This window comes from Harpegnathos saltator, unplaced genomic scaffold, assembly GCF_003227715.2.
Source record: "Harpegnathos saltator strain DR-91 unplaced genomic scaffold, Hsal_v8.6 scaffold213, whole genome shotgun sequence".
Classification (NCBI taxonomy): domain Eukaryota; kingdom Metazoa; phylum Arthropoda; class Insecta; order Hymenoptera; family Formicidae; genus Harpegnathos; species Harpegnathos saltator.
Genome location: NW_020229999.1, coordinates 623,642 through 651,494, shown reverse-complemented (window position 1 = coordinate 651,494; position 27,853 = coordinate 623,642). Strand labels below are relative to the sequence as shown.

The following is a 27,853-nucleotide window of genomic DNA, read 5'->3' as shown; positions in this document are numbered from 1 at the left end:
TCATTGAGGGATTTAACATTTGTATTATAATTTTATTTCATAGTATTATATAACAAAATATGTTATAAATATACGTATACGTATGTACAAATAATGGTTAGAGTGATACCTGGGGAGGCGTGTAAGTAAGTAAACTATGACTGTACAGTGTAATATGATCAGTTTAATAATCGTTAAATAATCATCATCTTATCAAGACTGAAGTAAGAAACATGAGCCGGCGATGAGAACACTGTTATTGTGTATCTTGTAATTACATATGTCTCTATTTCTACTTAACGAATTAGCACAGCGCAACTCAACCTTCGTCTTCCATCGTCGAGACGGAATGAAATCTCGCGTAGCGCGCGCGTAAATATTATCTTCGCTGTTAAAATTTACGACAGTACATCCTGCTGATTCGTATAAAATGATTTGACGCGTTCGCTAACAGCTGTTCATTTAAAATATTTTATGAGTGTCAATATATGCATTATATTAAGTAATAATATAGATATCATTGAGAATATAGCTCAGGCTATAGTGAGCAATTTTCACTTTAAGTGTGTTAGCGAACGTGTGTGAGACGTGATAGAAGAAGGTTGAGCGTGTGCTTCAGGTAGCCGTCAGGTAAATTCAGATCTTATCTTGTCCGCAAAACAAGACAGTATTCTGAAAAACGTACAGTTATAATTATATATATTATCGTGAATCTTCATGCTCGCCGGTTTTATTCTTTTTTTTTTTATGTTATGCAAGTTATACGATCTTAATTAAGTCTTGGTGTTTTTCGACTTATTAAATTGAACCTTTAAAATTGGAGGCGCTCGGCAGTTGATGTTTAACAATGAAATAACAGGATTGTCCGTCCCACCGTTGACAACAATAATAGTACACGCCTTGGCATTTCGTCGGCGCATGAGTCATCGATTACAATCCTTCTCCGTGCACCTAATGACATTTAACGCCAGGGCAAAATTTCGTCACGCACCTGCGTCGCGAATGTCAGCATTCTTCGCACATTCGCAACAGAGATCCGCGAGAATAAATAAACGTTACACTAACGGACTTATCAGCGACGTAATCGAAGGATTTGTGTTTCCACAGTCTCATGAAAACTTTCAAAATGTGTATCTAAGACAAGGAAATATCTTCGATCGCATGTCTTCGCTCTCCGAAATCGCGAATTTCTTCTCGAACGCTTTATCGAATCGTAATCTGATCTTAATAAAACATCGCGATAAACACTGCCCTAATATCGTTCGAAATCAAAAGACTCGGTGCAGGAGTGAGATAAATTCGTGATTCGCACGAACTAAAAAATCCTATTTATGTAAAATGGATTTTGTAAGTCGCTAATGTATACCTCACTCTCTTATACAGTGCAAAGTTTTCCAGCTTTGTCGATCGAAACTGATCAAAAAGTCTTCGTCGTCCCGATTTCGCTACCGTGATTGCTGGAAGCCTTTGACTTTCTGTCTGGATCCATCGCGATCGAAATGAACTCCTCGGAGATCCTCTTGTCCAAGCCCGTGTAGGTCTGCGCCAGGTCGACCTGATCCTCGCCGATCGACGACATCCTCTTCGGGGACTCGCTCTTAACTTCCACCTGCCGCTTCCTTTCCGGTTCCTCCTGGTCCGGGACTTGCTGACGCTTGTGCTTGTTCGTCCGGAACTGAAAGTCGAGACGCCCGGTCAATTCTCGAAGAGTAAACCGGGGCATGCTATTCGTACAGATTTATCTCGCAGAAAAGCGCGTTATTTCAGCGTCCGCTCGACAGTTTCAAGTGTACGTATATTTCGCGTTCTTCGTCATTGAACCGCGTGGTGTTATCCAGCAGCTTAGCAAGATGCCATTACGCTCGCTTCGTTGAAGCGTTACGCGGCTTGTACACCGTTTATGAACTTCCATCATCGGGGACTCACTCACCATTTGAGACGACGGTCGCCCCGCGTACGGCATGTGGGGCAACACGGGAACGGGTCCGTACGCCGGTGCGGAGATCGGAAGAGGTCCAGCAGGCACGAATCCGCCGGGGAATTTGCCAGGCGGTGCTGGCGGCATACCGTACGGCGGCTGTAATTATACTCTTTGTATTTTATTTTCTCTCACACACAATCTTCCTAATTACTGGACTACAATATATATATATATATATATATATGCTGAGATAAACAACGTCAAAAGAACTCGCTGGCATATCTATGTCCATGTCACTCTCACAGTTCTCACAGTTAGAGACTACAATCTGCGGGAACGCTGATATATTTCAGGTAGTTACTTAAAAAAATGCACGCTCTATTTTTACATTTTATCACTTAATACATCTTAATACATCACTTATCACGTTCTTAGCTAAAGATTTCTTAGGCTCTAATTAAAGATGTCGAAGATATTCTATCACTTATAATACACGAGTTTTAACCAATAGGAATTTTTCCAAATGATTCACGCTTTAAGATTGCGCGCTATTTTTCATCACGAATGAAACATTCTTTGGAGCGATTTAATGCGATTTCTGTTTCTTCAAGGAACGTCCTCCCGCATCGACGTTCGCGGCGTTCGCGTCCTCGAGCGAGATTTTCCCGGCAGACCCGTAGACGCGAGATACCACGAAGGCGCGCTCACTCGCTCGCGAGAGTTTCTCCTCGGCGATCGGGCGATCGGCTTGAACTTTCTAGCGCGTGTCACTGACCTATCCCCTGTCTCTCCCTCCCTGCCGCTCATTCTACCGCTCGCGAGGTCGCAGCTGTTGGAGGTCGTGGGAGAGGAGAGTCGCACACTCACCTGGATCATCGGATGCATCGGCACCACCGGCTGCACCACGTAAATCGGCTGGTTCTTGGACACGTGGTTCTGCGCGATCACCCACTGGTGGACCATGTTGCGAGTCTTCAGGTGGCCCTCGCTCCCCGTCTCGTCCGCGCCGTTGGCTCGCAGACAGCCGCAGAGCTTCGGTGTCAAGGTCAGGCAACTGTAGCCGGAAACCAGCAGCTCGGCCACGCTGGCCACCAGCAGCCCGATGCTCGCCAGCAGACCCGCTAAGCCACCGTCCACTTCCACCACGTTACCGTCGTCGCCCTGGAAACATGTGACATCTGTTTAGTACATCTGGAGATCCTTCGATGAAGACAACGAACGAGTGGATTCCACGTCCCGGTGTGTATGGTCGACGCTCAAGATCGTCCGCAAGTTTCCTTCGCGAAACGAAACGAGGAGGGGGGGGGGCGGGACGGTACTTCGCATTGAGAGATCGCGGAACTTCTCTCTCTTGTAATTTCGCGAGGAATAAGTCGGGAGAAGGAAGCACGCTTCGGTACCGCGCTAGCTAGCTAGCTAGCTAGCTAGCTACTTCGCTACTTCGCTAATGCGAGCGCCGAGCGTTAGCCGCCAAGTAACTTCCTATACGTTCCGCGCTCATGATCCGTGGAATTTCATGCCGCGCACCGCGGCCTGACCGCGTTTTAGCCTTGGCATTGGGAACTTTCTCCGACGGTCAAACGGTTCCATCGGGCGTGAGCCGTGCGTTCGTTCGCCAAAACCGGCCGTCGACGGCCGCCACGGCCGGCTGCTGCCGACACGTCGACGGCGAATCAGGGTCATTCTCGCGGCGGCGGCGACGGCGGCTTCTCGCGTTAATTAGCGATCAAGCTCCACGGGGCCCGCGGAGAGTTAATTAGCGTCGGGGAGATGCACTCTCGATCTTTATCGGACTCGCGCCGCTGGCCCGCGCGAGCAGACGGTGGACGAGGAAGCGTGCACTCTTAGCGTCACCTGGGCTCGTCCTGGATCTCCGCCGACTCATTGGAGGTCCTATCCCCTCGATATGAAATCAACGCTACGCGGAGAGAATTTTATAGTGAACATGTCCAATTAAATGCAGAATTTTGCGACCGAGGAGAGACATATTTTTCTCTCTATTTTGTTATAGTTTAGAAACTGAAGTTTATCAAAGGAGTTATATTATTCTTTAGGCTTCGGCAAGGTAAACTCTGCTGACAACGCTGACAACCGGAGAAAGATAACGTTCAGAAAAATAATATAAAGAGGAGGAAACGCTATAATATTCTCGCCGCTTGCAAGGTTGACTTTTAGAATCGCTCTCTTTGTGGATTTCTCCCCGGCGCTACGTATTTCAGTCCACTTGGCCGTGAATGAACCCGGAATCGCGGAGTGAATCGACACGCGAGAATCAGCCTGCGTCAGCTCTCGTAGGTCGTCGTATGGGAGCCCAGGAACCTCGAAGTGATCTCCCGATCCTGCGACGGATAAGAAGAACTCGAGGGAACATACGTACCGAGAGACTGAGGAGCGACACTTCCGGCGTCCTTTGCGAGTCCCTGACCACCGCCGTCAAGGCCGTGATCGCGGCCATGTTCGAGAGGGCGAGGGCGATCAGGCTGGACGCGAGGTGAGCGGAGGAGAAGGCGGAATTCGTCTTGGTGGAGGACGTCGCCAAGGTGGCGACCACTCCGAGCGCGCCGGCGACCAGAGCACCCGCACCAGCCCAGAGTCCTGCGCCGGAGCCGCCTAAGGACGCACCGTGGACGAGCACCAGAACGCCGAAGACCACCAGGACGACGCCTGAAAGGACCAGATGCATGTATACGTACGTAACTCAGGAACACGAAGAGGAACCGATCACAATTCGATCGCAATTCGATGTCGCCTCGAGGATGCTCAAGGCGACGCGAATCCTTTCTCTCGCTCCTTTGACACCGCGAGCGTTCTTCTTAATTATAATGAGCGAGTTCCTGCTCTCCGGCGTACGCGCACGGCTCATCGCAAGCCTCCCTCCGATGTGCCTGGCCGGTGCTTATCGAGCGACGCCAGGTGTGAAAGCATCGGCGAAGCATCGTCCGAGACAATGACCGTGTCGCCGTCGACGATCGCGAGATCTCGCATCGCGGCGGAATAAATTGCAGTGACGCAAAAACACGGTGCTTTACGGCCGCGCGCGCAAAATGAGTTGCATGTGTACGACTTTCTAAGTGAAATGTTTTCACTCTCTTACGTCGGTTTCTGATTTATGCGCATTCGGCGCTCGTGATTTCTCGCTGAAACGCGCATGCACGAGAGACCCGCCGCCTAAAACGCACCGCTGTTCATTCCGTTGCGGGAATTCTCTTAATTAATTCCTCTCTTCCTCTCTCTCTCTCTCTCTCCCTCTCCCTCCCTCTCTCTCGCCCTCTCTCTCTCTCTCGCCTTCTCTCGCCTTCTCTCTCTCTCTTAGTTAAACGCGAGACGTCCGTTCGTGAGGCAAATTACGCTTCGTTAGAAACGCCTGGAATACACGACGGACAGCTATGTTCTAATATATTCTGATGCATTCTAATTTATGTATTAGAAAATAGTAAAATTAAATGGAGTAACGAAAAGTATACATTAGCGTAAATTGGACAACATAACGTTCCTCGATCGATGCGATCATACGATGTGAATCTGATGAGAGACACCGCAATTAAAATAACGAAAAATCGAAACGCACGTATACGCGATATTACCGTTATAACTTTATTGCATTTTTTTTATTTACCAATGGCAAATCGTACGTAGATTTTTCACGTTATTAAATCTTTTTCTTCTTTCTCACTTCCGTTTAGATATAGAGTTTAATATGTATCAATTTACCGATTTGCGATAATTAAGCAATAATTAAGACCCACGACGAATGCGAGCGCTCAATCGTTAAATACGCGATAACTGTCGGCACAGCCCGACCGGCGGTGCACACAATGTGGGCTATCCGCTTCAAATCGCCTAGTCGATAGCCTACTTACGACGCTCGGTCTCTCCTGTGCTCGCCGCATTGTTCTATTTATTACGGGATCTCAATCACCGCGCGTCGATTGACGGAAACCGATACCGACGAGACTACACATCACAGGACACGACGTCGAGGAGACTACTTTGTTGTGCGGTCGTGAACAAGAATCCTGTCCATAATTTACTACGTGCGCGTCTCAGGACGTGTTCGCGTCCTTCTTTTAATGGGAGGAGAGAATAAACTATGCGAAAGTCAGGCCTGAAAATCACAACCTGTCCTGCCGACGATCCGGAGCGACTCACCGAGCAACAGCTGTCCGCAGGACGTGAACATCAGCAGGTTCGAGTCGTCCTTGGCCTCGGAGGCCGGCAGACGATGATCCTGCCGGTCGTCAGCGGCGCGTTGCCGCGGCTGGTGATGCTGCTGCTGCTGGCGCTGGTGCTTCTCCGGGATGAGCACATCCTTGGAGTGCTTCGATTCGAGGCAGCTCTCCGGCTTCGATTCCGAGTTGGCCGAGTCCTTCGACTCCTTCGAGTGGCTCGAGTGCTGGCTCCTCACGGTGGAGTCGAGCGCGATCACCGCGTCCTCCATGTTGCAGCTGCGCGCGAGCCGGGCGATTAGCGCATTGCTGGCTGCTTTACGGGAAGAAACTGCTCTCCTCCGGACGCGATTATGCACCGTTGATTATCCTCGCTCGGCGAGGACAATTTTCTGTAATCTCTCCCGCTCGCTCGTTTCTTTCACCCCAAGGTGGACACCTGGCAGGCACTGCCTCAGTCGCGGCTGCGATCGCCTTCTCCGCTCGGTTTGCAAATGTCCCGCGACTTTTCGCTCGTCGCCGCAGCCTTGCGCCGGTGCATTTTTCCCTCGCGTCGAATTAGCGTCCCGATACCGCGCGCGCGATACGTGCCTCCGCGAGAGATCCTGCGCGCTGTTGCCTTCGTCGCGGTGACGGTGTTACACAAACACTTGGAGCGTACCGTTTTCTGACTGTTATCTCTCGCTGCGAGAAGGGACTCTGCCTTCTCCTTCGATTTCGAAGCCGACCTCGAAGCTTGCGCGCGGCGTAAACACGTGTAAATGCACGGATAAGAATTCAATCGTTGTCCTCGATGAGTGTCCTTAGTCGACGGGGAATGGTATCGTGGGAATGATCATGCAAAAATGTAATCGCCGTCTCCGTTGCGCGGCATGAATCGATCGTAACTGCGCGATGAGTCGACGGTAACGCCTCGCTGCCCGGTTATTGTCGCCACGGTGGAGAATCAGTCATCGGCTCGTTTACGTTGTAATCGCTGATCAGGCCGGCGATGTGCTCGGGATCGTAATTACCTGGAAACGAAGCGAGAGAAGATACCATTAGTGTTTAATAACAGGGGCAGGATCACACACAGTCGGGAGTAAGTCGCGTTCTCTCTCGTCTCTCGGCGCCTCGCGCCTCGCGCGAATTCTAACGATATCGGGAAAGAGGAAGAAATTAGATTCGCGACTGAAGCAGAATGGGGCGGAATTATATTCGCGGCGACCGTTGTTGTTCTGCAGGAAGAGAGCTCGCACAGTCGGGAATAATTTATGCCTTGTGCTCGCCCGTGCTTTTTCCGTCGCTCCATTCGCCAACTCTAACGATGTCGAGGAAGAAAAGGAAATTGGATTCACGACTCAAGCAGAACGGGACGAATTTCTTTCCGCGACGCCACACCGTTATTCTCTCATCCTCGATATTCGTCGGTGTATCCGCGAAGATACACTCTCGCCAAATCACGAGCTTCCCTCATTCGTCGAGTTCTCTCTCGAAAATTCGCATTTTGCGAGTAGTTCGCAAAATTAACGAACCGACGAACTTAGTCATCCGCGGAAACGCGGGTAACCGCTGATATCACAATCGCGGTTTTAACTGGCGTTGCGATTCGATCGAGCAGCGTTGCTTCTCTATTCCCGCGACGAGGAACACGCTGTGACACGCGTTGTGATCGTCGGCTGCCGTGAAACCGTCCACGATAATCGTCCGTTCGCTGACGAATGGCACGAGAGGAAACATTACTCGGGAGATTAGCGAGATTCGCGTAGAAGAAGACATCGAACGCCGAGCGAGGCGAGAGGAGGTGGGAAAAAACGGGGAAAGAAACAACGAGCGGATAATTCGCGCTGCATCGCGAATCGTAATGGGGTATCATGCACAAGTCGCCGCGTACTAAATCGGCGAGTCCGGTTTCCAGATCGTCACGGCCGGATTCATTTGTGGCACGTCGTTGCAAAATTCATCGATCAATCGGCGCCTCATCAATGGCGGCGCGAGCCGGCCTCGACGGGTGGTGAGTTTTCGATTTGGAGTTAAAAGCGGAGCGCGCCCGTTCACGTTTCCTCCCCTTCCCCCCACGGCTGCTCGTTGCAAAACGACGGGATCAATCCGCCGTGCGATCGCTGAAAGCACATGCGGCAAGACGCGGGACGCCCGCAGGAAAGTACGCGAAGTTTCCCGAGTCGGAGCGCGGAAATTCCGTGCAATTTTCCGGTCGCGTCGAGCTCTCTCTTTCTCCCTCCCTCCCCCGTTTCTCTCTCTTGAAATTAATGCGCGCGGCTGATTTTCAAGAGGCAACAATGAAAATTCTCAGTCGAGGGTGAAAATATTTTCCGCTGGAGGAACGTGCAGGCGACACGTGAAAAACTGCGCGGCGCGTTAATCTCGAATTAATCGCGGCGCCCATTAAAACGTCCCGGCCGAGTCTCTCCTCCGGTTCTCGCGTGCTCGTGAATAAACATGTGTAACGGCTCTCACACAGCGGCGGCCTGCGAGACCTCCGCGGAGCACACTCGCGGCGTTTCGACGGAGATCATTATTATGTCCACGTCGAAAGACATGCTCCGGCCGGCTGCTACCTTCTCGCGGCATCCGTTTGCGCCTCGCGCGAGCAACGCTTTTCTCGGCTTCGCTCAGCGCCCGATGTTTCTCTCTCTCTCTCTCTCTCTCTCTCTCTCTCTCTCTCTCTCTCTCTCTCTCTCTCTCTCTCTCTCTCTCTCTCTCTCTCTCTCCGCTTTCTACTTCTTTTCGCAACTCGCGCGAGCGCGGAGGCAGCCATGCAGGCGAGCGGCTTGATATACCGCTATAATTTCGCCGGCTTCAATTTTACACGCTCGCGATACGGAAAATTGAGCCTCACGCCGCGCCGATCGCCGCGAGTTTCATTCGCTCGCGTGGCGATGTAAAACGCGAACGCGGGGAGAAACTAAAGGCGAAGTCAGCTGAAAAACGCCCGGGAAATAGGAAGAAAAGCGGCGGGAAGTAATTTCCCGGAGATACTCCTGCCCGACGTCGTCAACAAACTCACCGACACTCTGTTGGGTTCACCACCACTTCGACCCTCCGAATTGTCTTCCTCTCCCTCTCTCTCCCTCTCTCTCTCTCTCTCTCTCTCTCTCTCTCTCTCTCTCTCTCCCTCTCGCGAGTCACTCGAGCTCAGCAAGACGCGAAGAAGGAAATCGAACGAGCTTCTACCTCTCGACACATATCTCTCGGCGAAAAGAAGCGCGAAATGATTGCACGATCGCTTGCGATTGCTCCCTACCGGTTAGGATTGGTCCTGTTTTATTGCTGCCTTTACCGCACACATAATCCGCGGGGACCGCGCCGGGCACTGGTCGAACATACCGCGAGTACGATCTCGCGAGTTCTCTTCCGCGATCGTGATCGCGAAATCGCCGAAGAAACGCACCGCGCGGCCGATCTGTCGAGCGTTCGATCGGTGACTGGAGTCGCGCGCGCCGAGGAGCACAGGTAGGTTGCAGGTACCGCCGGTGCTCCTACCTGCTCCTGCCTCTTTCTCTTCTTCTTCTCTCTCTCTCTCTCTCTCTCTCTCCCTCCCTCTCTCTCTCTCCCCATCCCGCGATATACGTGTCTCCTATCCGCGGCGCGCAGCTTCCTTCTCTCGCTCCCTCTCGGCCGCTTTTCCTCCTTATCTCTCCCTCTCGCCGCTCGCGATTTCTTCACCGCGGCGAATTCGCGAAATTGACGCGGGAGAGATCGATCACCTCGCGCGCGCCTTCGTCTCGGCGGCGGGAAATGTGTGTTCGTGCGCGAAGCTCGCGTTCGCACGTGGAAATCAAATGGCGTTGCCGGCGCCGGTGCGCCGGCTGATCGAGATCGATTGCACGGTCGGATAAGAGCGCGCGCGAGAGAGATTTTCCTGTTGCTTTTCCACCGAGCTCCTCGCTCGCTCTTTCAGGCTCGCAGCTGCGTACGCAGGAAGGAGGAGCGCGAGCGCGGATTTCTCGCCGCGCGGCGGACCCTCCCCGGCGTGGCGCGGCGCGGCCGGGAAAGTCGCGGCGGCGCGCCTGTGAGCGCGCATGCATGGCAAATCGCGGCGTGCCTAAATTTATTTGTTTCCCGCGGTTTACAAACACAACACGCCGGCCGGAATGTTCTCGAGCAGGGCAGGGCTCTCACCGGCGCCTCCCTCTCGCCTCCGTTCTCGCCGTGCGAGTCTCTCGCGCGACTCTCCTTCTCTCGCGCCTTCTGGCACGCTCGCGCATTTACCGCGCGTGTGTTTCTCCTTTTCTCACCTGCGCCCATTCGCGTTCCGCTTTTCCATTTATCAAGTCGCGCGCGCGCGCGCGCGCGGCGAGATATTCGAAGCGCGACGAGGTTGCCGCGCGATCGCGACTGCAGACGCGATTCTTCGGAGACGACGAAGGGGAATCCCGGAGGGGAGCCCGTTTGTCTTTTCGCGCTCCACACCATCAGCTCCTGCTTAGCTTCATTTCCTAGCTTTGAGATTTTCGGTTACAATGACGGATTAATGATTAATCAATAGTCGACAGTAATGGTGTGTGAATATTTATGATGGTACAGATTATGATGATACGTCCGACCGGAAATTTCACCATCCTAGGGGATGGGAGGGAGAGGAATTTTCGGAGCTTACTGTACACTCCAGCGTTCCGCAGGAGTCGTGTAATTTTGAATTCCACGTGTAATTATTTCACAATTACCATTTTTCCCCGAAAGCTTCTCTCGCCTGGTCTTTCGCACGAAGAATTATGCAACGCACAGACACGCGACATAGTCTAAGAAAAGAAAAGAAAGAAAAAGAGGCGGAGAGGAAGAGAGAGAGAGAGAGAGAAAGAGAGGGGAGAAGAATAGGATATTATTATTAAACAAAGAAGGACTTGTGACGCAATCACGTCGATACTCTCGCCGGCGCTCCGCCGCCGAGAAATCAAATTTCGTTTGATACAATGGCGAGGAAATTCGAAGGCGTCGAACGGCTCACACAGCGCGGAAAGAATTCCCGACGCGAGCGCAGCCTCCGGAATCGCGGACTTCCCTCCTACTTCTTGCGCCACACCGCTTGTGTTTCTCAACAACACTTCCCCCGCTTCTTTGCCCACCTCGTTGCCCAACGCTCCTCGCAACCGCAATATTACTTCTTGCCCCTCGCCGCGCTTCATTACAGATTTGTCCCGTCCGGGTAATCTGCCGATCTGCGCGGTCGGTCAATTTTCTCGTATGTTCTTGTTAGGACCTAACGTCCCTTCAGCCCCTTCGAGCGATCATTACTCGATCCACAACTTGAGAAGAACAAACGAAGCCGCCTTGTACACGTGGAGTCATTCGAAACGTACGCTCGAGGCGCGCCGGAACCGCTCCAGGTGAGAGAATCGAGGATACCCCGGACGAGTACTCGGGGAGAGAGGACGGGGGGAGGATCTACCCGAGGAAACGTAAATATGTAAAATCATACGCATCTCGCCGGCAGAATGTGCAGAAACGTTAATTTCCCGCAATCAGCTAATAATATATCCTCCTCGCTCCTCCTCCTGCTCCTTCTCCTTCTCATGGTTCCTTAACCCCGAAGAGCGCGGCATTAAAATGCAGTTATTCTTGCAGTTGGCGCAAACTATAATTTGCCAAGTGCAGCGCGCGGCTCGCGAGGTCAGATCGGCCGCGCGGCGAGATCGGCCCGGGATCGAAAAGCTGCCGCCGCTGCTCTTTTATTACAAATTCCATCGATGTTGCAATGTTAACGCAGCGCGACCGTACGAGAGCGGCTAGCTAAATTGGGTTCGCTTCGCGCAGCAGGCGCACCAGGCGCAGGGCGATGCGCCTGCTGTACCTGCCTCCCAGGTAGAGCATATCTCCTCGCCTCGAGAGGCACCGGTGCATACACGCGAGCTTTCGTGTGCATCGCGCGCGCTCTCGGCGACTCGCAGCTGCGAGAGCGAGCACTTCTCAACCTCGGAAACTCGGCAGAACTCGGCCGGGCCGGGCCGGGCCGGGCCGTGAAGCTACTCGGAAAAGTTTCCGCTCGGAATCGCTCAATCGCTCCCTGGATCCAGCTCTTGCGTTTCCCACACTGAGAAGATATTAAAATTTTAATTTTAATACAAATATTTGTTCGAATATTTCGACTGTGAATGCATTTACTTAAATTAAGCAATTATTTTTCAAAACCTAAGAAAAAAGTTTACATTCAGAGAGAACCTCTGTATTTTATGGTTAGAAGTTAGTCGCTTAATTTATTAATAAATTTATTCACAGTCGTATTCGAACAAATATTTGTTTAGTTTTAAAGCAATTTTTTTTTTCAACGCAGATGAAACGATATTATCCCGCGATCGGAGACCTATTTGAATAATATTATTTAATAATATTATCCGCGTTCTCCCCCTCTTACCTTCACTTGTTCGCTTTTAACGAGAGTTATCGTTGCTTCGTCGTTGCGCGGCTGGGATATGTGATGGAAAAGTTGAGCGGCGATGTAACGGTAACGACACCGTCGTTAAGTTACAAAATATGGATATCTTAAATATCAATATATAAAAGACTGAGAGAAATATACGAGAGTTATAATTTTGTTAAAATATTCGAGTGTTCGCGATACGCGAAACAAGCGAATTCTTCTGTTGCAGAAGAAGAAGCCAAGTTTCTTCTCTCAAATTTCACTTCTACCTGATATATAATCATCGTTCAATGTTTCATAATTTATACGCTAATTGCAATCGCATATCGCGCGTCTTTAAAATCACCGTAACACCGACAGAGTGGAAGACGAATAAAAATGCAAAGTTTAAACGCAGCTAAACGGCCGTTTTCTATTAGCTGACAATCTGAAAGAGACGATTATACTTGTACACAGATACATAGACGGATAATTTGCCGAAGAACCGCGAAGAACGCGATTAGCTTCGAGCGCTTTCAGCTTTCACTTGTTCGGGGCCGGCGAGTTACGACGAAAAGTTACGATGAAAGGAGAGAAATGAAAGAACGCGTATTTCTTCCTGCTCCCGGAGCAGGACGAGCCGAAAGTTTCGCTCGAGGATCGCGCACGATTTATGTAGATTTTCCACAATGCTGAGGAGACACGTCGAGCGGCGAAGAGAGCGCGTGTAACAGTCGGACGCGCTCCGACACACTGAAAAGTTAATCGTGCGCGCCTCTTTACGGTATCCTCTTCTCTCGCACAGGTGTACGTTGAAACGCGCTCCTGTCTGCGTGTGCCGCGCACCGTGCCCGGCCATTACCTCTATGTAACTACGTACTACATACGGTAAGAGCTTGCCGTATACAGTGCCGTACGAAGACCGTTAACGCGCGCGTTATTCGTGATACACGACTCTCTCTCTCTCTCTCTCTCTCTCTCTCTCTCTCTCTCTCTCTCTCTCTCTCTCTCTCTCTCCCTCTCCCTCTCCCTCTCTCTCCTTTTCTCTCTCTCTCTCTCCGTGCTCGCACGTGTTCGCCGTTGCCTTTGTGACGAGAGGAATCGAAAATTCGTCAAACACCGCGATGATCCTCCTCAAGCTCTCGAAGAAAGAAAGAAAGATTTATTCCCCTGTTTCTTGTCTGTACCCGAGTCAAAATGTTGCCTCTGCATTGATCTTGCAAATTTCATCGAAGAATGGAGAATCTCGAAAATTTATACTTTTATAATATATAATATAATAAATATAATATATATAAGCGAATTATAATATAATAAATTTCAAAAATATGAAAAATATCTCAACAGCCTGCATACCTCAAAATTGTCGAACTGCGTTTTTTAAAACACACGATACGTGGATATCTTTAACCTATCCTATGAAGGAAGTATGAAAGGAATGGTACTGGATATTTTCCATGGTAAACTTTTCGCACTATAACGCGAAAGCTTTGCGAAAATCCTTCTTTTCGGAGCTCGCGCGGTTTAGACGAGATTCAGCCGCTCGACTTTGCTTTCCCACCCTGACAAGCAGTTTTCTCCTCGAAGGAAGGATCCGTGCGTCGCGAGGGTCACGAGGACGAGGATTCCTCCCTACGACGAGAAAAATCCTTCATCGGCCGAGTTGCAGGCCGTTCGCCTCCTCATCGGCACGCGTGTCTCACTTTCAACCCCGACGCGGTTGAAATTCATCAGCGCGCGCGGGGGGGATGATGTTGCATCGGAAGAGCGAAGGAGGTTTCAGGGCCACACAGAGATACACACGAGTGATAGAGCACGTGCCGAGCGGCGAGGTTCCGCGAGATTCCGCGGGCATTAAACTCAAGTCCGTAAATTATCCTTGAGCGAGCGGACGCGGTTCGAACGGACGCGCTCGGCTTTTCGTAGGCAAGCGCGACGCTCCTCGCTGCCCGCGTAATTACTTCTCCTCACGTGCGGCGCACACGCATGTCATATCGCGCGAGGCGCGCGCGAGCACGTTGCAAACAGGATTCCCCGATGCATACCGACGAAACTAATTTTCGCGAAGAATGCGCTTGCGTCAGAGCGAAACGCAATTCAAATTATGTCAGCCCGGCGGAATGCCAACGACGACCACGACGAGACGACGGCCGCTCGACGGCGCGGCTAATGAAATTGCCGTCCGGCTTAACAGCCGCGGTCACTTCCGACTTTCTAATGCCGGTCGATCGGCCTAACGACAATAAACACGCCCAACGGATCATTTATCTGCCTCCGCCCCGCCGTGTCATCGTCATCGTCATCCATCGGCGACAATTTAGATGATACTGTACGTTTACGGCCGACTAAACGGACATATCCGCGCTCTCACGCCTCTTGCGTGCGATCACGCGAAAAGAAGTAATCATATGGCGCTTTTTCTCTCTTTTCCTCCTGTCCTTCCTTTCCTCGCGTGGCCATCCTCGCCGACGCCAATCGCCGGCCGACGATTCGCCTTTTCCACCGCGGAAAATAGCCAAAGCCGCTCGCGACGAGTCGGAACGGGAGTCGCGTTCGCGCGGATTCATCCGCGCGAACGCGATTCATCGTCGTCATCGTCTCGTCGAAGACGACAACCAAGTATCCCCCGATTATTCCGCCGCTCCTTCTCATCGGGTGCACTTCGCTCGTCGCGGAACTACGAACCCCGCCTCGTTAACTTCGGCACGCGTCGAGAGAGAGAGAGAGAGAGAGAGAGAGAGAGAGAGAGAAGCAGGCTTGCGACGCACATCGAGCCGTTACCGAAACGTTATCCGGGGAAAAATCGAGGTTGTCGCAGATGCAATAGACATTCTAACGCCACTCGAGAGCCGCTCGGAGGAGATTGGCTTTCTCCTCGAGTCTCGGCTGCGACAAGCATTCGACACGCTTTAAAGCGCTCTCGGAACGCCGGAAAAGGGGAAAAAGAGAGACGAATCTGTCGCGGTGGGATACACGCGAATTATAAGATCATACGGCGAGGGGGAAGGAGGGGGAGGGAGGGAGGGAGGGACGAGAGTTTTAACAGCAGCCGACTTCTCGTAATCAAGCTCCGTTTTTCTCGGGCCGAGAGCATTCGACACGCGCTGAAACCGTGTAAACTCGATGGCACGGTACGCCACTGATCTCGCGGTGGTGGCGGCGACGACGACGACGACGACGGCGACGGCGACGCGAGGATGAAGTCTCGGTGTACACGTAGTTGCTGCCGTTCCAGAGGTTTCTCTCCTGCCTTTCTAAAGCGGCATCGATCGGAGAAACGCGCGAGAAACGAGAGGAGCAGCCAGGACACAACCCGGGAACCGCCGCGTCTCTCCGCAAATTGTCCCGGAGATGATCCATTTGTCCGATTTGACGGCGAGACGGCATGCGCGAAATCCTAATTGCGATCGCGGCGAAAGTGGCGATTAAAGCCCGTGATCCATCGCAGACTAATCGCGGCCAGGTGTCGATGAGAGCGGCGCGATTGAACGGGATTGATCTCGCCTACCCCTTTCATCTTTTCCCCGACGAACGCGCCTCCGACGCGACTTTCCCTTTTAAGGCTCTTGTTTCTTCGCCGCGGCCATCTGGAATTGTGACGTCGGGTGCGCGAGGAGATTGTACAAATTTGTGCAAAATACCTTGGCAGTGGTAGAAAATGACACTTGCAAATCGATCGAGCGCATCTGTGTAAGATGACCGCCGAACATTTTTTTTCGCTCTAACAAGCAATGAACTGTAAAATTAACGTACAACAAGATCGTGAAAAAAGATAGGCGGCAAGATGATTGCGTGTCACATTAATTTTAATTTTGACGATTATCTATTGTTAAAAGGATCATTGAGAGGGTATATTTTTCGGACATATCTTTCCATTTCAACGTATTCCGCAAGAATTTTTAGGATTTTATTCCCTCATTTCTGACGTTATCAATCAAGAATTGTGCGGCGAGGAAGAAGCCTTAATGCAATTCGCATACGAGACATGATCGGACATTTCGTCGATTACTTTATCAGACACCGAAAAAACTGAGAAGAGACGGAGAGTGACAGGGAGGGGAGGGGGGAAGAGAGAGAGAGAGAGAGAGAGAGAGAGAGAGAGACGAAGGGAGGAAAAATAATTGAAATGAGGTAGCCGCGAGATATTGAAAAGTCATTCGTATAAAGTCCCAGCGAAATGATGCACGTCCTATATTACTGTTATTACGCATAATTCGCGCCTGCCATTAGCATTGAATTCGCGGCGCGTCCCTCTCGCGATAGCGAGAGATACATTGTAGAAAGCGACAGTGAGCGGGAACGATTAGGCCGTTCTTCCTCTTTTCCGAACCACAATTACCCGCGCGTCGGTGTAATCGGCCGCGTAATTACGTGAGAATCGAGCGCGCGAGGCCGCTGTTAAATCGAGCCGACAACTCTTCCCATCCGCCGAAAATTACGAGGCGCGCGATGATAGCCAGCCGCGAGAAATTTCTTTCTCCTTTCTTTTTTTCCCCTTTCCGATCGCGGATATCTCCCGTCTGTTATAATTAATATCGTCGGGCGCCGATGGCGGTGTACCAGGAAGAAGAAAGGGAAAGAAAAGGCAAATTCGATTAGCACGTCTTCCGCGATTTTTACGAAGACTTTCATCGTGCGATCGTGCGCGCGAGTAAAAAATTTCCACGGCGACGACTTTCGCTGACGCGTGTACGCCGCGAATTTTCGGAGCACGCACGGGCCGTTTTCAGGCTGAATAAATTATCGGCTTCAGCGCTACCTGCGAATTTCCCGTCGATCCTGTTTAATTCGAGAGCGAAAGGCGACGTTGACGCAAGAGTCAGACGCCGACTCTAATCTCGAGACAGAAAATTTCAATGACATTTTTTTCTCTCTTTTATCTCGGCCTTTTGGTAATCTCTCTCTTTTTGGGTCTACTCTTGCGCAACTCCTCGTCTGCTTATTTCTCCACTCGTGAAACGGAAAAACCGGCACGAGCGACCGTTCTCGACCGAGTTCGACTTCGGGGACAGTTCGTAAAAGAACACGCGGCAGACATCACTGTAAAATCCATTTTCCCGCGAATATTTCGTCTCGTTCATTTCACACACAATATACGCGCCGTGAGGAGAAAGTTTTCGGCTCACCTGGATCATCGATCTTCGACTCTGTCATGATCGTCCCAATCGCGAGGAGACCGTTTGATCGAGCACACCTGCCTGGCCTTCCTCGAGGCAGAAACTCGGTTCATCAATTTATCTTTATTATCATTTATCTCTATCCATCCATCTACCTTTCCAAAGCAACGCGCTGTTAACCCGCTGATTTTTCACAAGCGAGATGAGGCAAAATCAGTCCCCTCGTTCGCAAAATGTGCCTCGCAACACTCGCGTGCTCTCTTCGCGCTATTCTCTCGTTATCAATATATTCGGGCATCCGAATCCGAATGGTTTCGGCAACGAACGCTCGGGAATATCGCTCACCTCAACTTCGTTGCACGCGCATTCGTCATTACGCGTTCGTCTACCTCGCGACGACTTTTTCTGCGAATCCCCTCCGCCCTCTCCTCGCCCCTTCGCTTCGTCTCCCCGGCAAATATATGCATTAACGGGAGAGGCACTCGGGGCTCGGGATGTAATCAAGTCCCCTGCGTTTTCGCCCCGAAGTGGATCCGCGGAATAAGCGTGAACAGGTCGCAGACAGCGCATCCAGAGAGACGCGTTTATCACAGACGAGCACATTTCCGCGTAATCATCGCGACGCGACGCGACGCGACGCGCCGCGCGTATAACGCGAACGAGCGGCGAAAGTTGCGCGATTGTGTCCGTCTCTTCCCCTTTTTCCCTTTTTTACGGATTGACCTTACGCCAGGCTAAGCGGAGGAAAGTTAGAAAACGCAAGCTGTGTGGGAAATCTAATAAAGCGAGCGAGCGTAGAAATCGCGCGCTGCGCACACGACGGCGAGGGATTGTTCGCGCGGCCGGGCATTCCTGGAAGATGAAATAATCTGACCTTTTCCACGGGCACGCGGTGTGTCCGTTTGAGAAATCCGCGATCTGTGGCGCTCACGGCGCAGCGGATCTCGCGGACCTGGCTTTTTCGCGTTAACGTCGACGAGAGAGAGAGAGAGAGAGAGATGGACAGCCACGAAGAGCGATCTTTCTTTCTTTCTTTCTTTCTTTCTTCTTCGCGGGATCCCGTTGCGGCTGAATTCGCGCGACAGAAGGTGACAGAAGGCTGTGCGCGCGTGACGCTGCCTGTCACGCAATGCATTGTATTTGCATTTGCGCACGAAGAGGACAAGACTGAAGGTTGAATTAACGCGAACGGACGAACGGACCAAGCGTGTTCGGCTCGAAAGAGGCGGAATTGTCGGCGTTCTTATACAATCGAATTTGGGAATGGAAATTCTGTCGCCCTCAGTCGCGGCGCGTTAATTTCGTCGATCCTACTTCATCCGGATAAGGACACATTGTGGCGACATTCGCGATTTTACGCGAATTGCGCGAAATTAGCCCGAGGGGGACACGAAGGTCCCTCTCGTCGCAAATCAATTTTATCGCATCGCGGACTTAACCGCCTGATTAAACGCCTCAAGGATCTGCAGGACCGACGTGACTCGATCGACGGGACTCGAGGATGACGAGCTATTTGCTCTACCCTAATCTAATCGTACACGGATGTTCTAATGAAGGGGCCCTAGAAATAGGCGAGTTGTGGCATTAACCTAACGGTAAGCATTCGCCTCTCGAAGTCGCAAATCTCTCTGCGGTGCGAGTGATCTCAGTGATAAATTAAGAGCCTCGGACAAAACTGTTTCGTTTGCGCAAGCGATTCGCCCGGAGCGTTCGGCAAACGCCGAGAGGGCTATTAGACGAAGTAACGACGACGACGACGACCACGTCGACGACGAAGAAGTATCGGCGGTGGTGACCGAAAGCGGCGGTAGAAGTAACGCGCGCGCGCGCGCGCTGCGCAATAATTCACAGCGTGAATAATTCTCTTCTCCTTCTTCTCCGTTTTTCTTGTTTTCGTACAACGGCGAACGCGAATAATCGCGGAATAATCGGCGGAAACGTCACGGTCGTTTCATCCCTCGTAAATAATTCATATTTATTTATCGACCCACGGAGAAAGCTCGCGGCTCGCGTTCCAGCAATGGATTTCGCGCCGTTCGCGGAAATGACGCGACGTCCTTCCCTGCCTGCGCTTCCTGCTTCCTTCCTTCCTTCGGCAAGCAACCGTCATCGCTTACCGTTCCGTCCGGATCATTCGTCAATCACCCGTGTCGTCGATTCGCTCTTTAACGCCTGAGAGACTTCGGCGAGACGCGGCTGTGACTCTCCCGATTACAAAAAAAAAGAAATATTTCATCAATTTTTATTACATATATATATATATATAATACTTATTTTCCCCCAATTTCTCCGCAAACAGAATAATTGCGAGCCTCGAAGGAATAAAACGATTCGATAATTCTCCGATTATGAAGCATTCAACTTCGCCAATGTCCAAGTGAACCTCCTTTCGATTAAGCCGCGATTATCATGGGGATTTTTCTTCCCTTGGACATTTATAGCGTTACTTTCATTCCCTCCCCGAGCCGATTCCGCGGCTCGTCCTGCCGGCTTGAAACAAAAACGATACGAGGCGCGCACGACCTCTCCTTTCTGGGACATGGCGTGCGAAGGAGGCGTCGCGCGTGTCCTTTGAAGAATGCGCTTTCGACGCAACGTCAACGACAAGATTGAGACTCTCGCGGTAAACTACGACTGCAATTTCAGGCCGACCATGTTCGCCGTGCGTCGCGTCGTTCAAGACATGTTGACAGATCATTACGGATTGTTTTGCGAAACGGTCGTCCTCAAAGTCGCGATCCAAGTGCATCCAGCGAGCGAGGCGCTCACTATGAGTTTCCCGCCCGCGCCGTGCGCCGGCACGCGACATATCAGAGCGCGTCGTAACGATAAATCGGGTTACGACCGTAATAATGGCACTTGCCGGGCCGCGTTTTACTTTCGCGGCCGCAAATGACGAGCCCGGTCCCGGTCCCGCCGCCGCTCCCGTTGCCCGCGGAGACTTCGCGCAGGAATGCAGCAGCAGGAAGTGCCGCGGCGCGCGGTGGCGTGCAGCGTGCTGGATCGATCGCGGCCGCGCGGTTGGAAATTAATTCCGCCGTTTCGCTTTGATTTGTCGACGCTCCGCGCGCCCGCGAATGACGTGCGACGTTTTTAATTGAAAAAACCGGTCATTTACCGCTCGCGCGCGGGACGCGGCGCGGGCGGTCGGCTCGTGTGGGAGGGAAGAGCGGGGTGGGGGACCGCGCGGATATAATGGAGCGGAGAGATAATTGCGGCCGCAGCGCCGCGTATGGTTTCTCTTTAAAGCGCGACCGCGATTTTTAATATTGCAGACCGCGGAACATGCGCTCGGAATATTTCGCGACAAATATATATCGGGCAAAAAATCGTAGAAATTGCGATCAGAGTTCGCGGCGGGGATTATCGACGCGTATAATATTCCGCGTGTGCGTCATTCAATGTGAAATGCCCGATTTTGCCACGAAATTGTCCCCGTCGTTCGCGACGTAAGCAGACGACTGCGTTGACATTGAATCGCACGGGCCGATCTCCTCCTCCTTCCTCCCTTCCTCCTCGTCCTCGCGTATTTCACCGTACGCGCGCAATTTGCGACCTCCGTTCGTCCCGTGAATTTTGATCAGCGGCGACTACTATAGTACTACTGCGACTGATGCTACGGCACGGCATTTTAAGCCCGCGCGCATAACTCTCAATCGGCTCAAGGATACCGAGAGGAGATCGCATAATCAAACGACGACGAAAAATACGACGTAAAATACGTCTCCGCGTTGTCTCATCCGCCGACGAAGGTCTCTCCGCGGTCTCGAGTCGCGTGCGGGTCAGCTCACCGAAAACGATCGTGTCCGTCAAGAACGTGAGCAAGGACGCGTGTATTTTCTTCCTCCTTGTCTGTCTCTTTCTTTTTGTACTTTTTTTTTTTTAATTTTTTATCGTTCTCTCTCGAAGATCGCTAGACCCGACAACGGTGTCGCTCGGCATCGATGTGACGAAGAAAAAGACTCGAACGCGCACACGAACACGCGTGCGATCGAACACGTTTTACTTTCACGTCACGATAGCGGAGAGATATCGGCGGGGACTTTGCGCGAGAATGCAAACGCTCGTCGCGAGCGGTTGCTTGACCGCAAGACTGTTCGCCGTCCTACTCTTCGAGTAGACTTGGCAAATTACGGCCAACAGCCGGGGAGGACGAGGTCGTTGAACCGCACCGATTACACCGGTGAAAAGTGTATTTTGCGACCCTAAGGGTTGATCGTCCCTTCGCGTCTCGGGGTAATTAAATTCAACGATATGTCGCTGCTTCCAGTTCCCGCGAGAAGCTCGCTTGACTTCACGTTCACGGACGTTACTCGCGAGAGTGACACCGACCGCGATTAGCATTACGATTAGCATTACGATTACAATCACGTGATCACAATTGGAAATTTTGTACCTTCGGGCATACTGAGAGAAAAGGAGGCGATTAATTCCACGAAAATTACAATTACTTCCGAAGTCGATCGTATTTTTTATGGTTCTAACAACAGAAAGGTAGCACTATTAACAAATAAATAAATAAATAAATAAATAAATAAATAAATAAATAATCATCACTATAGCGTAGTACTCGCTGGAAAAATAGTTCCCCCGCCTACAGTTGTTTCATGGTGCAATTATAATCGCACCTACCGAACGCTGATCTCTCGGTGAAACGAAAGATCGCCTCGCCGCATGGCGAATAACGTTGGCCGTTCTCGGGAAGATATTGATAGACGATGAGGATGCCACCGAGGAATTTCTATGTCAACGTACCGAGAGTTGAACACCCACCATACGTCGTACATGGCTCAAAAATGTGACAAGAGGAGAGAGAGAGAGAGAGAGAGAGAAAGAGAGAGAAGTCGTCGATCTCTCGGCTTATAAATATGAACGAACGGCCTCCACGAGAGAAAGAACAGACTGCCCACGGAAGAGAGATCCTTGCGAAATAATATCGCGAATCTCGGCAACGCACTCGACACACTGACGCTTTATCGACGTCTCAAGTTTCAACGAGCGCATCCTCCCGCGATACTTTCCGCGCCGCGTCGCCCGTCAATCGCCGCGTAACCGGACGCGCGCGCGCGCGCGCGACGAGCGTCTCGAATCGTTATAACATTGTTGCAGGCGGGAGAGATCGATGGCTACTCAAATATCTGGCGATTCACCTTTCAAGAATGATCGACGACACTTAGGCATGTGCTAACAGTCGTCACTTGAGATCTGCCCCGTGCGGGGGACATCGCCAGGTCTGAATTTAGAGAAGCAGATTTCAATTCTCTCTTCTCGAATCGCGACGTTGCGTTCGCAATCTTACCTACCTAACTCTCAATGTAATTTTTGGGATACCTTACCTGAGAGAGACGAGTTTAAGTAACGACGCTGTTCACAGGAGTCTCGGAGTCTGTGCGCATTTTACGACTACTCGACATCGACGATACAGGCAGCATTAGCAGTGTTCGTTCGAGTAAAAATGCATTACCGATTTCGCATTACTAACGTTAAAATTTTACCTACCGGAGAATATTTGGTTTAAATTATCCCGAAGACACTTAATTTCTACATTATACAGACGTGAGTGAGATACACACACGGGGCGAGTTGGAAGATCAAAGAACATTAATGGGGACATGAAAGACGAGCGATTTGACAATGTCGCTTTGTCGCCTCGGGAGAAAGTGGTCTCGACAAAGAGCACTCGACGTAATTAATAAGTGAGATCGATCGCCGGCCGGTAGCACGTAGTTTGTAATGCAAAGTGCGACGCTGCGAGGTACTAGGCCGCAAAAAAAAAACGGATATCGAGCCGATAACCGCAGGAATATCAATGAACTCGTCGCACTCTACGGTTACAAATCGCACATTATGACACAAGCGGACATAATTCGCTCGGATTGCAACTCGATTCCTTCCAATCCGCGGACCGCCCTCTAACGTCCTCAAACGCCAACTAACGAACGTCGTCGTTAGTTATAATTAATCAGAGTAATATACACGGCCCTTCGTTAAAACATTAAATTATGCCTTCTGCTCCTCTCCTCCTCCCCAATCGTCAATTCGTCATAACAATTTGAGCCACGATTCTAATTTCCTCTTACTGCACACACCGGAATAGCTGATTACGCGATATGCTGATTGCTCTCGGAATCATCGCGTCGTCGTCATTCCGCACGAGACCGATTCTCGCGGCGACTCTGTCGTGAGAAATCGTGAAAATCCAAACGATGAAAAGTCACAATCCGATTCATGGTCGGATTCGTTTCCCGACCGATCGGAACGAGAGCTCGAGAAACTCTCCGCTCTCGTCGTCGAATTTCTTCTCCCGTCCGCGCGGACGACGGCGCCGGCGATGTGGAACGCGCGCGGCGGCTCGCGCGAGGGAGGCACGCACTTCGCCGCGTCGTTAATTGCGCAAAGCATTAGAAAGCGTCGGCGAGTTAATGGAGAAGAGTCCCGATGCAATCGAACATATGTATGTCGCATCTCCCAACAGGTAGGTGGCACGCGCGCGCGTATCGATGCGCCAATAATAATAATAAACGCGCGCCGCCCGCGTGCCCTCCTTCGTCCCCTCCGTGGCGCGAATAATACCGTTCGCCGGCAGCGTGGGAGCCGCGAACGAGCGCTCACCGACGATTCGTCCGACTCGCCCGGGCTACGGCGATCCTCTTCGTCGCGGACTCCACGACAGAATTTGCATCCGCCCGACGATAAGCGATAATGCGCGTCGGTGAAAATCGCCGGCCGCGGAATGCAGATATCCTTGTAACAGAAGCGGAAACGCCGCGTAAAACGCTGCAGAGATATTTGCTCTGCCATTGAAACGCGCCCCGGCGAGGAGCGAGCGCTCGTTCGCCGTCTCCAGCGGTATCATTAACGCGTGAAACTGTTTGCGATTTCGCACGTGGCCCGCTGGAATGCCGAGCGATTGTAAGATCGAACGTAGGAGCCGACCGGTTGGTTGGTTGGCTGGCTGGCTGGCTGGCTGGCTGGCTGGCCGATCGGTCGGTCGGTCGTTGGTTTGTTCACTCGATCGTTCGGTCGGTCTATCATGGAACAACGGTGTTCCTTTCACCGAAGCGGCTTCTCGATCGACCGGCGACGACGACGGCGACGAGGCGGAGAAGGCAGAGGAGGGCAACCTAGGGTGTGATCGCTAAGGAACGGTTCTTCACGCGCTTGAGAGCCTTGCGCCTTGCGATATACTTTTATCGTGACGCAATCCACCTGCTATGCGCGATCGCCCGTGGCTGTCTGCTAGCTGCGATCGTTCACTTACGTAATCCGATCGGAGTGTTTACGCTCCTACTTACCGAAGATCTGATCGTACTTGTCCAAGACGACTTCGCCCAGGTAGCACACGCAATTCCTCCGAAACAGCACGCCGATCTCGTCCACGGTCTTGAAGTCCGTCAAGTACGTGCTGTAAAAAAGCCGATTATATCGTGACGGCTAATTAATGAGCGTTGCAGTTGTTATCGTCGGATCGCCCGATTCGTCGTACTTACCATTTCCACCATCTGTCGTTCACCCTGCTGTGGTCGTAAGGTTGGATGGCTTTGAAAGCGCTGTTTCTGCCGAGAATGAGAATGGGAGGTTCGCGCGTCGAGGCGTTGGTCTCGGCTTCCGCGTAAACTAAGCTCGCCTGAATATACAGCTTGAAATTGACGTAAACGAGGAACAACCTGCAACAGCAACACGAAGTCATTTCAGTTATTAAATGATAAGTATACTTCACCATGACAACGATATAATTTTGTCGTGGAAACCGTTATTTGGGTAAAAAATAATTATAAATATAATAATAAAATATAATTGTGACAACAAGTATATATAATAAAGAAAATACTCTTCTCACCTGTGATAGAGCTTTTCATTTCGGGTAATCACCCTTAAGCACCCGCCACCTTCATAAGAGAAATCTTCGCAATACTCGAAGGTGTTCCCTCGAAGAACTATCGACTTATCCGTGAGGTTCTCGTTCTCTTCTATAATATGCCACCATTTTAGGTACAGTTCTTCTATTCGCGTCATGGGCGTTTTAATATCATCTCCAATATCTGCATCATCTTCTTCGAGGATTTTGATGGTTTTATCAGCCGCAGATTTTCCTGCTATAAGATGTGTGTATGTTGTGTTCTTCAAATCCAAAATTCGCACAGGTACCGAGAGCTGTGGTTGTTGCAATCGAAGTTCGTAAAATCCCTTCCCTTCGTTTAATCTCTCTGGCAAAGAATGCTCCTATATAAACATGAACGCGTTTCGCAAATTTTAAATCGTACATTTCCAACTGACTTGGCAAGACAGATATTTTAATAATAGTTCAGTTTTACCTGGCCGTTATAATAATAACACGTGCCGGCGCCGCGACAGAAGGTAGACCGAAATGTTTCATCCTCGTAGATCGGCACATGTATATGCAAGTATGGGAACAATAACGTCCAAAATATGTCGTCTACTATGTTAAAGTGGTTCGGTCCAAAGTGCTCGTGCGTCCAACCCGGTGCAAAGATGGCAACGGAAAAGTTATACTTCCGTATCGCATCCAACGCCTGTGAATAAACATTTATTTTCTCTATATTATTTCGCCTATGGGAAATTCTTTTATATCAATAATTACGGTAAATATAATTAATAATTACATCTGAGCAATTGAACTCGCCTACACCTGAAGTGCCTCTCGCAAAAATGTCCAATCCTACGTAAACATCTCTGACGTCGCGACCTAACTGCTTCACCAATGTATTAGTTCTGTCGAGGTGATCTTTCGTCCATTGGTAGTTTAAATATATACCGTCACAATTTAAGAAGAAATCTCTGTAATGAAGATAAATTATTGAGATTTATTGTAAGAGCTAAATATGTAGAATGTACTAAGGAATAAGTATTATTTACTTATTTTCTTCGTTGAGTTCATTCTGCCATGCTAAAGCACCAACTTTGACTAATGAGTCATACCAAATAACTTCAGAGTTCTCAACTTCTTTGTGAAGGGTCTCAGTCAGATACTTAACAAAATAAAGCACTTTATCTACCACATGATTTAATGGTTGTGATGGACGAAAATCATTCTTTGTAAAGTTGGTCTCAAAGTTTAAAAGCCAACCGTCAAATCCGTATCGTTTTGTAAGAGTCACTAGAGCATCCGCGAACGCTTGCAAGTTGTCGTATGACTCGACGATACTTTGCCAGAACTCATATACAGATGTATTTTCCTCCGTAATTATGGTGCCCAATATTTTCACACCATGTTTATGGGCAGCACATATCCATCCATAAGGTGGAACAGTTATAAAATGATGACTGAAGTAAATAAATGTGTCTATTGCGTACCAATTGTAAAATAAGTAGGAATCATGAGAAGTTGAGCCCCAGAAGAATCTGTAAAGAAAAATAAGACGAAAAAATAATATTTTGCAAGTGATTAACTCAGATCATGTTCATTTCAATTTATATGGCAGACCATGAATATATGTGAATATTACCTGTCTTCCAAATAACCGCCTTTCATATCATGACAGACTATTGTCCTAGGACTTTTCTCCTTATCTATTTTTTGTAGGTGAGTCTTTTTGTTGGCAATTTCTGATCCTCGGTATGTAAAATCTACAGACTCTACAATATCGGTCTCTGGATATGGTATTAATCTGTCCAAAACGTGGTATAAATCCAACATTGTATCAAAGGGCTTTGATTCTCTTGGTTTATCTGGCTCATCTTTTATCATCCCATCACTTTCAGTCTCTAATTTACTCAACTGACCCCTTACTATCTCATCACTTTCATTTTGTTGAGTCTCTAACTTATTTGGTTCACTGTCTATCATTCTCTCACTTCTATCCTGTTCAGTTTCTAGTAAACTACTATTCTCCATCGTTATACTAAGGCTTCTCAGTAGTCCACTGAAAACAATGATCCCCCTTTATAGGCACCACAGGAAAAGCATACACAGTAATATGATAATCAATTTAGAAAAAGGCAAAAAAAGTCTGATAGCAATGGAATTTTATGGTACTATCAATGTACTGATTACCTAATCTTCTGATATCATTATCTGCTCCTAGTGTAGGATGATAAGTAGTACCAGCGGATGGAGCAGAAATTTATATTAACAACTACGACCGCTTATCATATACGACCTTATCACTAGAAAAGTTTCCACAATAGTTAAATTTTTCGCAGGATCACATGCAGGATAAAAGATTCTTCAGCTAATAAAATCATGCTCAAATCAAATACATATACCTACATCATGAAAGTGCATAATAAACAAATCTTACAAATTCTAACAGCATTTCCTCAATGTTGCTGTGATATAATAGACTTGATTTCAGGAAAATCTCCTGAATAT

The 27,853-nt window shown here is 50.0% G+C and overlaps 1 protein-coding gene across 5 annotated transcripts; it reads right to left on the bottom strand.

The window, feature by feature from the left end:
* Window positions 1–143: 143 nt before the first annotated feature.
* LOC105189893 (uncharacterized) lies at window positions 144–27,853 on the bottom strand. 5 transcript variants are annotated; one of them, XM_011152284.3, is made up of 10 exons: window positions 27,752–27,850; window positions 27,536–27,648; window positions 26,988–27,404; window positions 26,398–26,883; window positions 26,145–26,319; window positions 25,836–26,054; window positions 25,361–25,743; window positions 25,011–25,187; window positions 24,816–24,925; window positions 6,344–7,079 (listed from the first exon to the last, which is right to left on the bottom strand). In XM_011152284.3, exons 3-10 carry the CDS (start codon window positions 27,374–27,376, stop codon window positions 6,991–6,993), a joined length of 2,028 nt encoding a protein of 675 aa, XP_011150586.1. In that variant the 5' UTR covers window positions 27,377–27,404; window positions 27,536–27,648; window positions 27,752–27,850; the 3' UTR covers window positions 6,344–6,990. The 5 variants fall into 5 exon arrangements, with proteins under 5 accessions (XP_025154055.1, XP_025154056.1, XP_011150586.1 ...); XM_019844522.2 differs by having other exon boundaries at window positions 27,783–27,847; XM_011152285.2 differs by lacking the exon at window positions 27,536–27,648 and having other exon boundaries at window positions 27,783–27,853.

Coding starts and splice junctions, on each gene's coding strand:
- LOC105189893 (XM_011152285.2), bottom strand. CDS start 27,376: ATGGAGAATAGTAGTTTACTAGAAACTGAACAGGATAGAAGTGAGAGA. Junction 26,884..26,987: donor GGCGGTTATTTGGAAGACAG/GTAATATTCACA, acceptor TTTTCTTTACAG/ATTCTTCTGGGGCTCAACTT. Junction 25,744..25,835: donor GTTATTATTATAACGGCCAG/GTAAAACTGAAC, acceptor ATGTTTATATAG/GAGCATTCTTTGCCAGAGAG.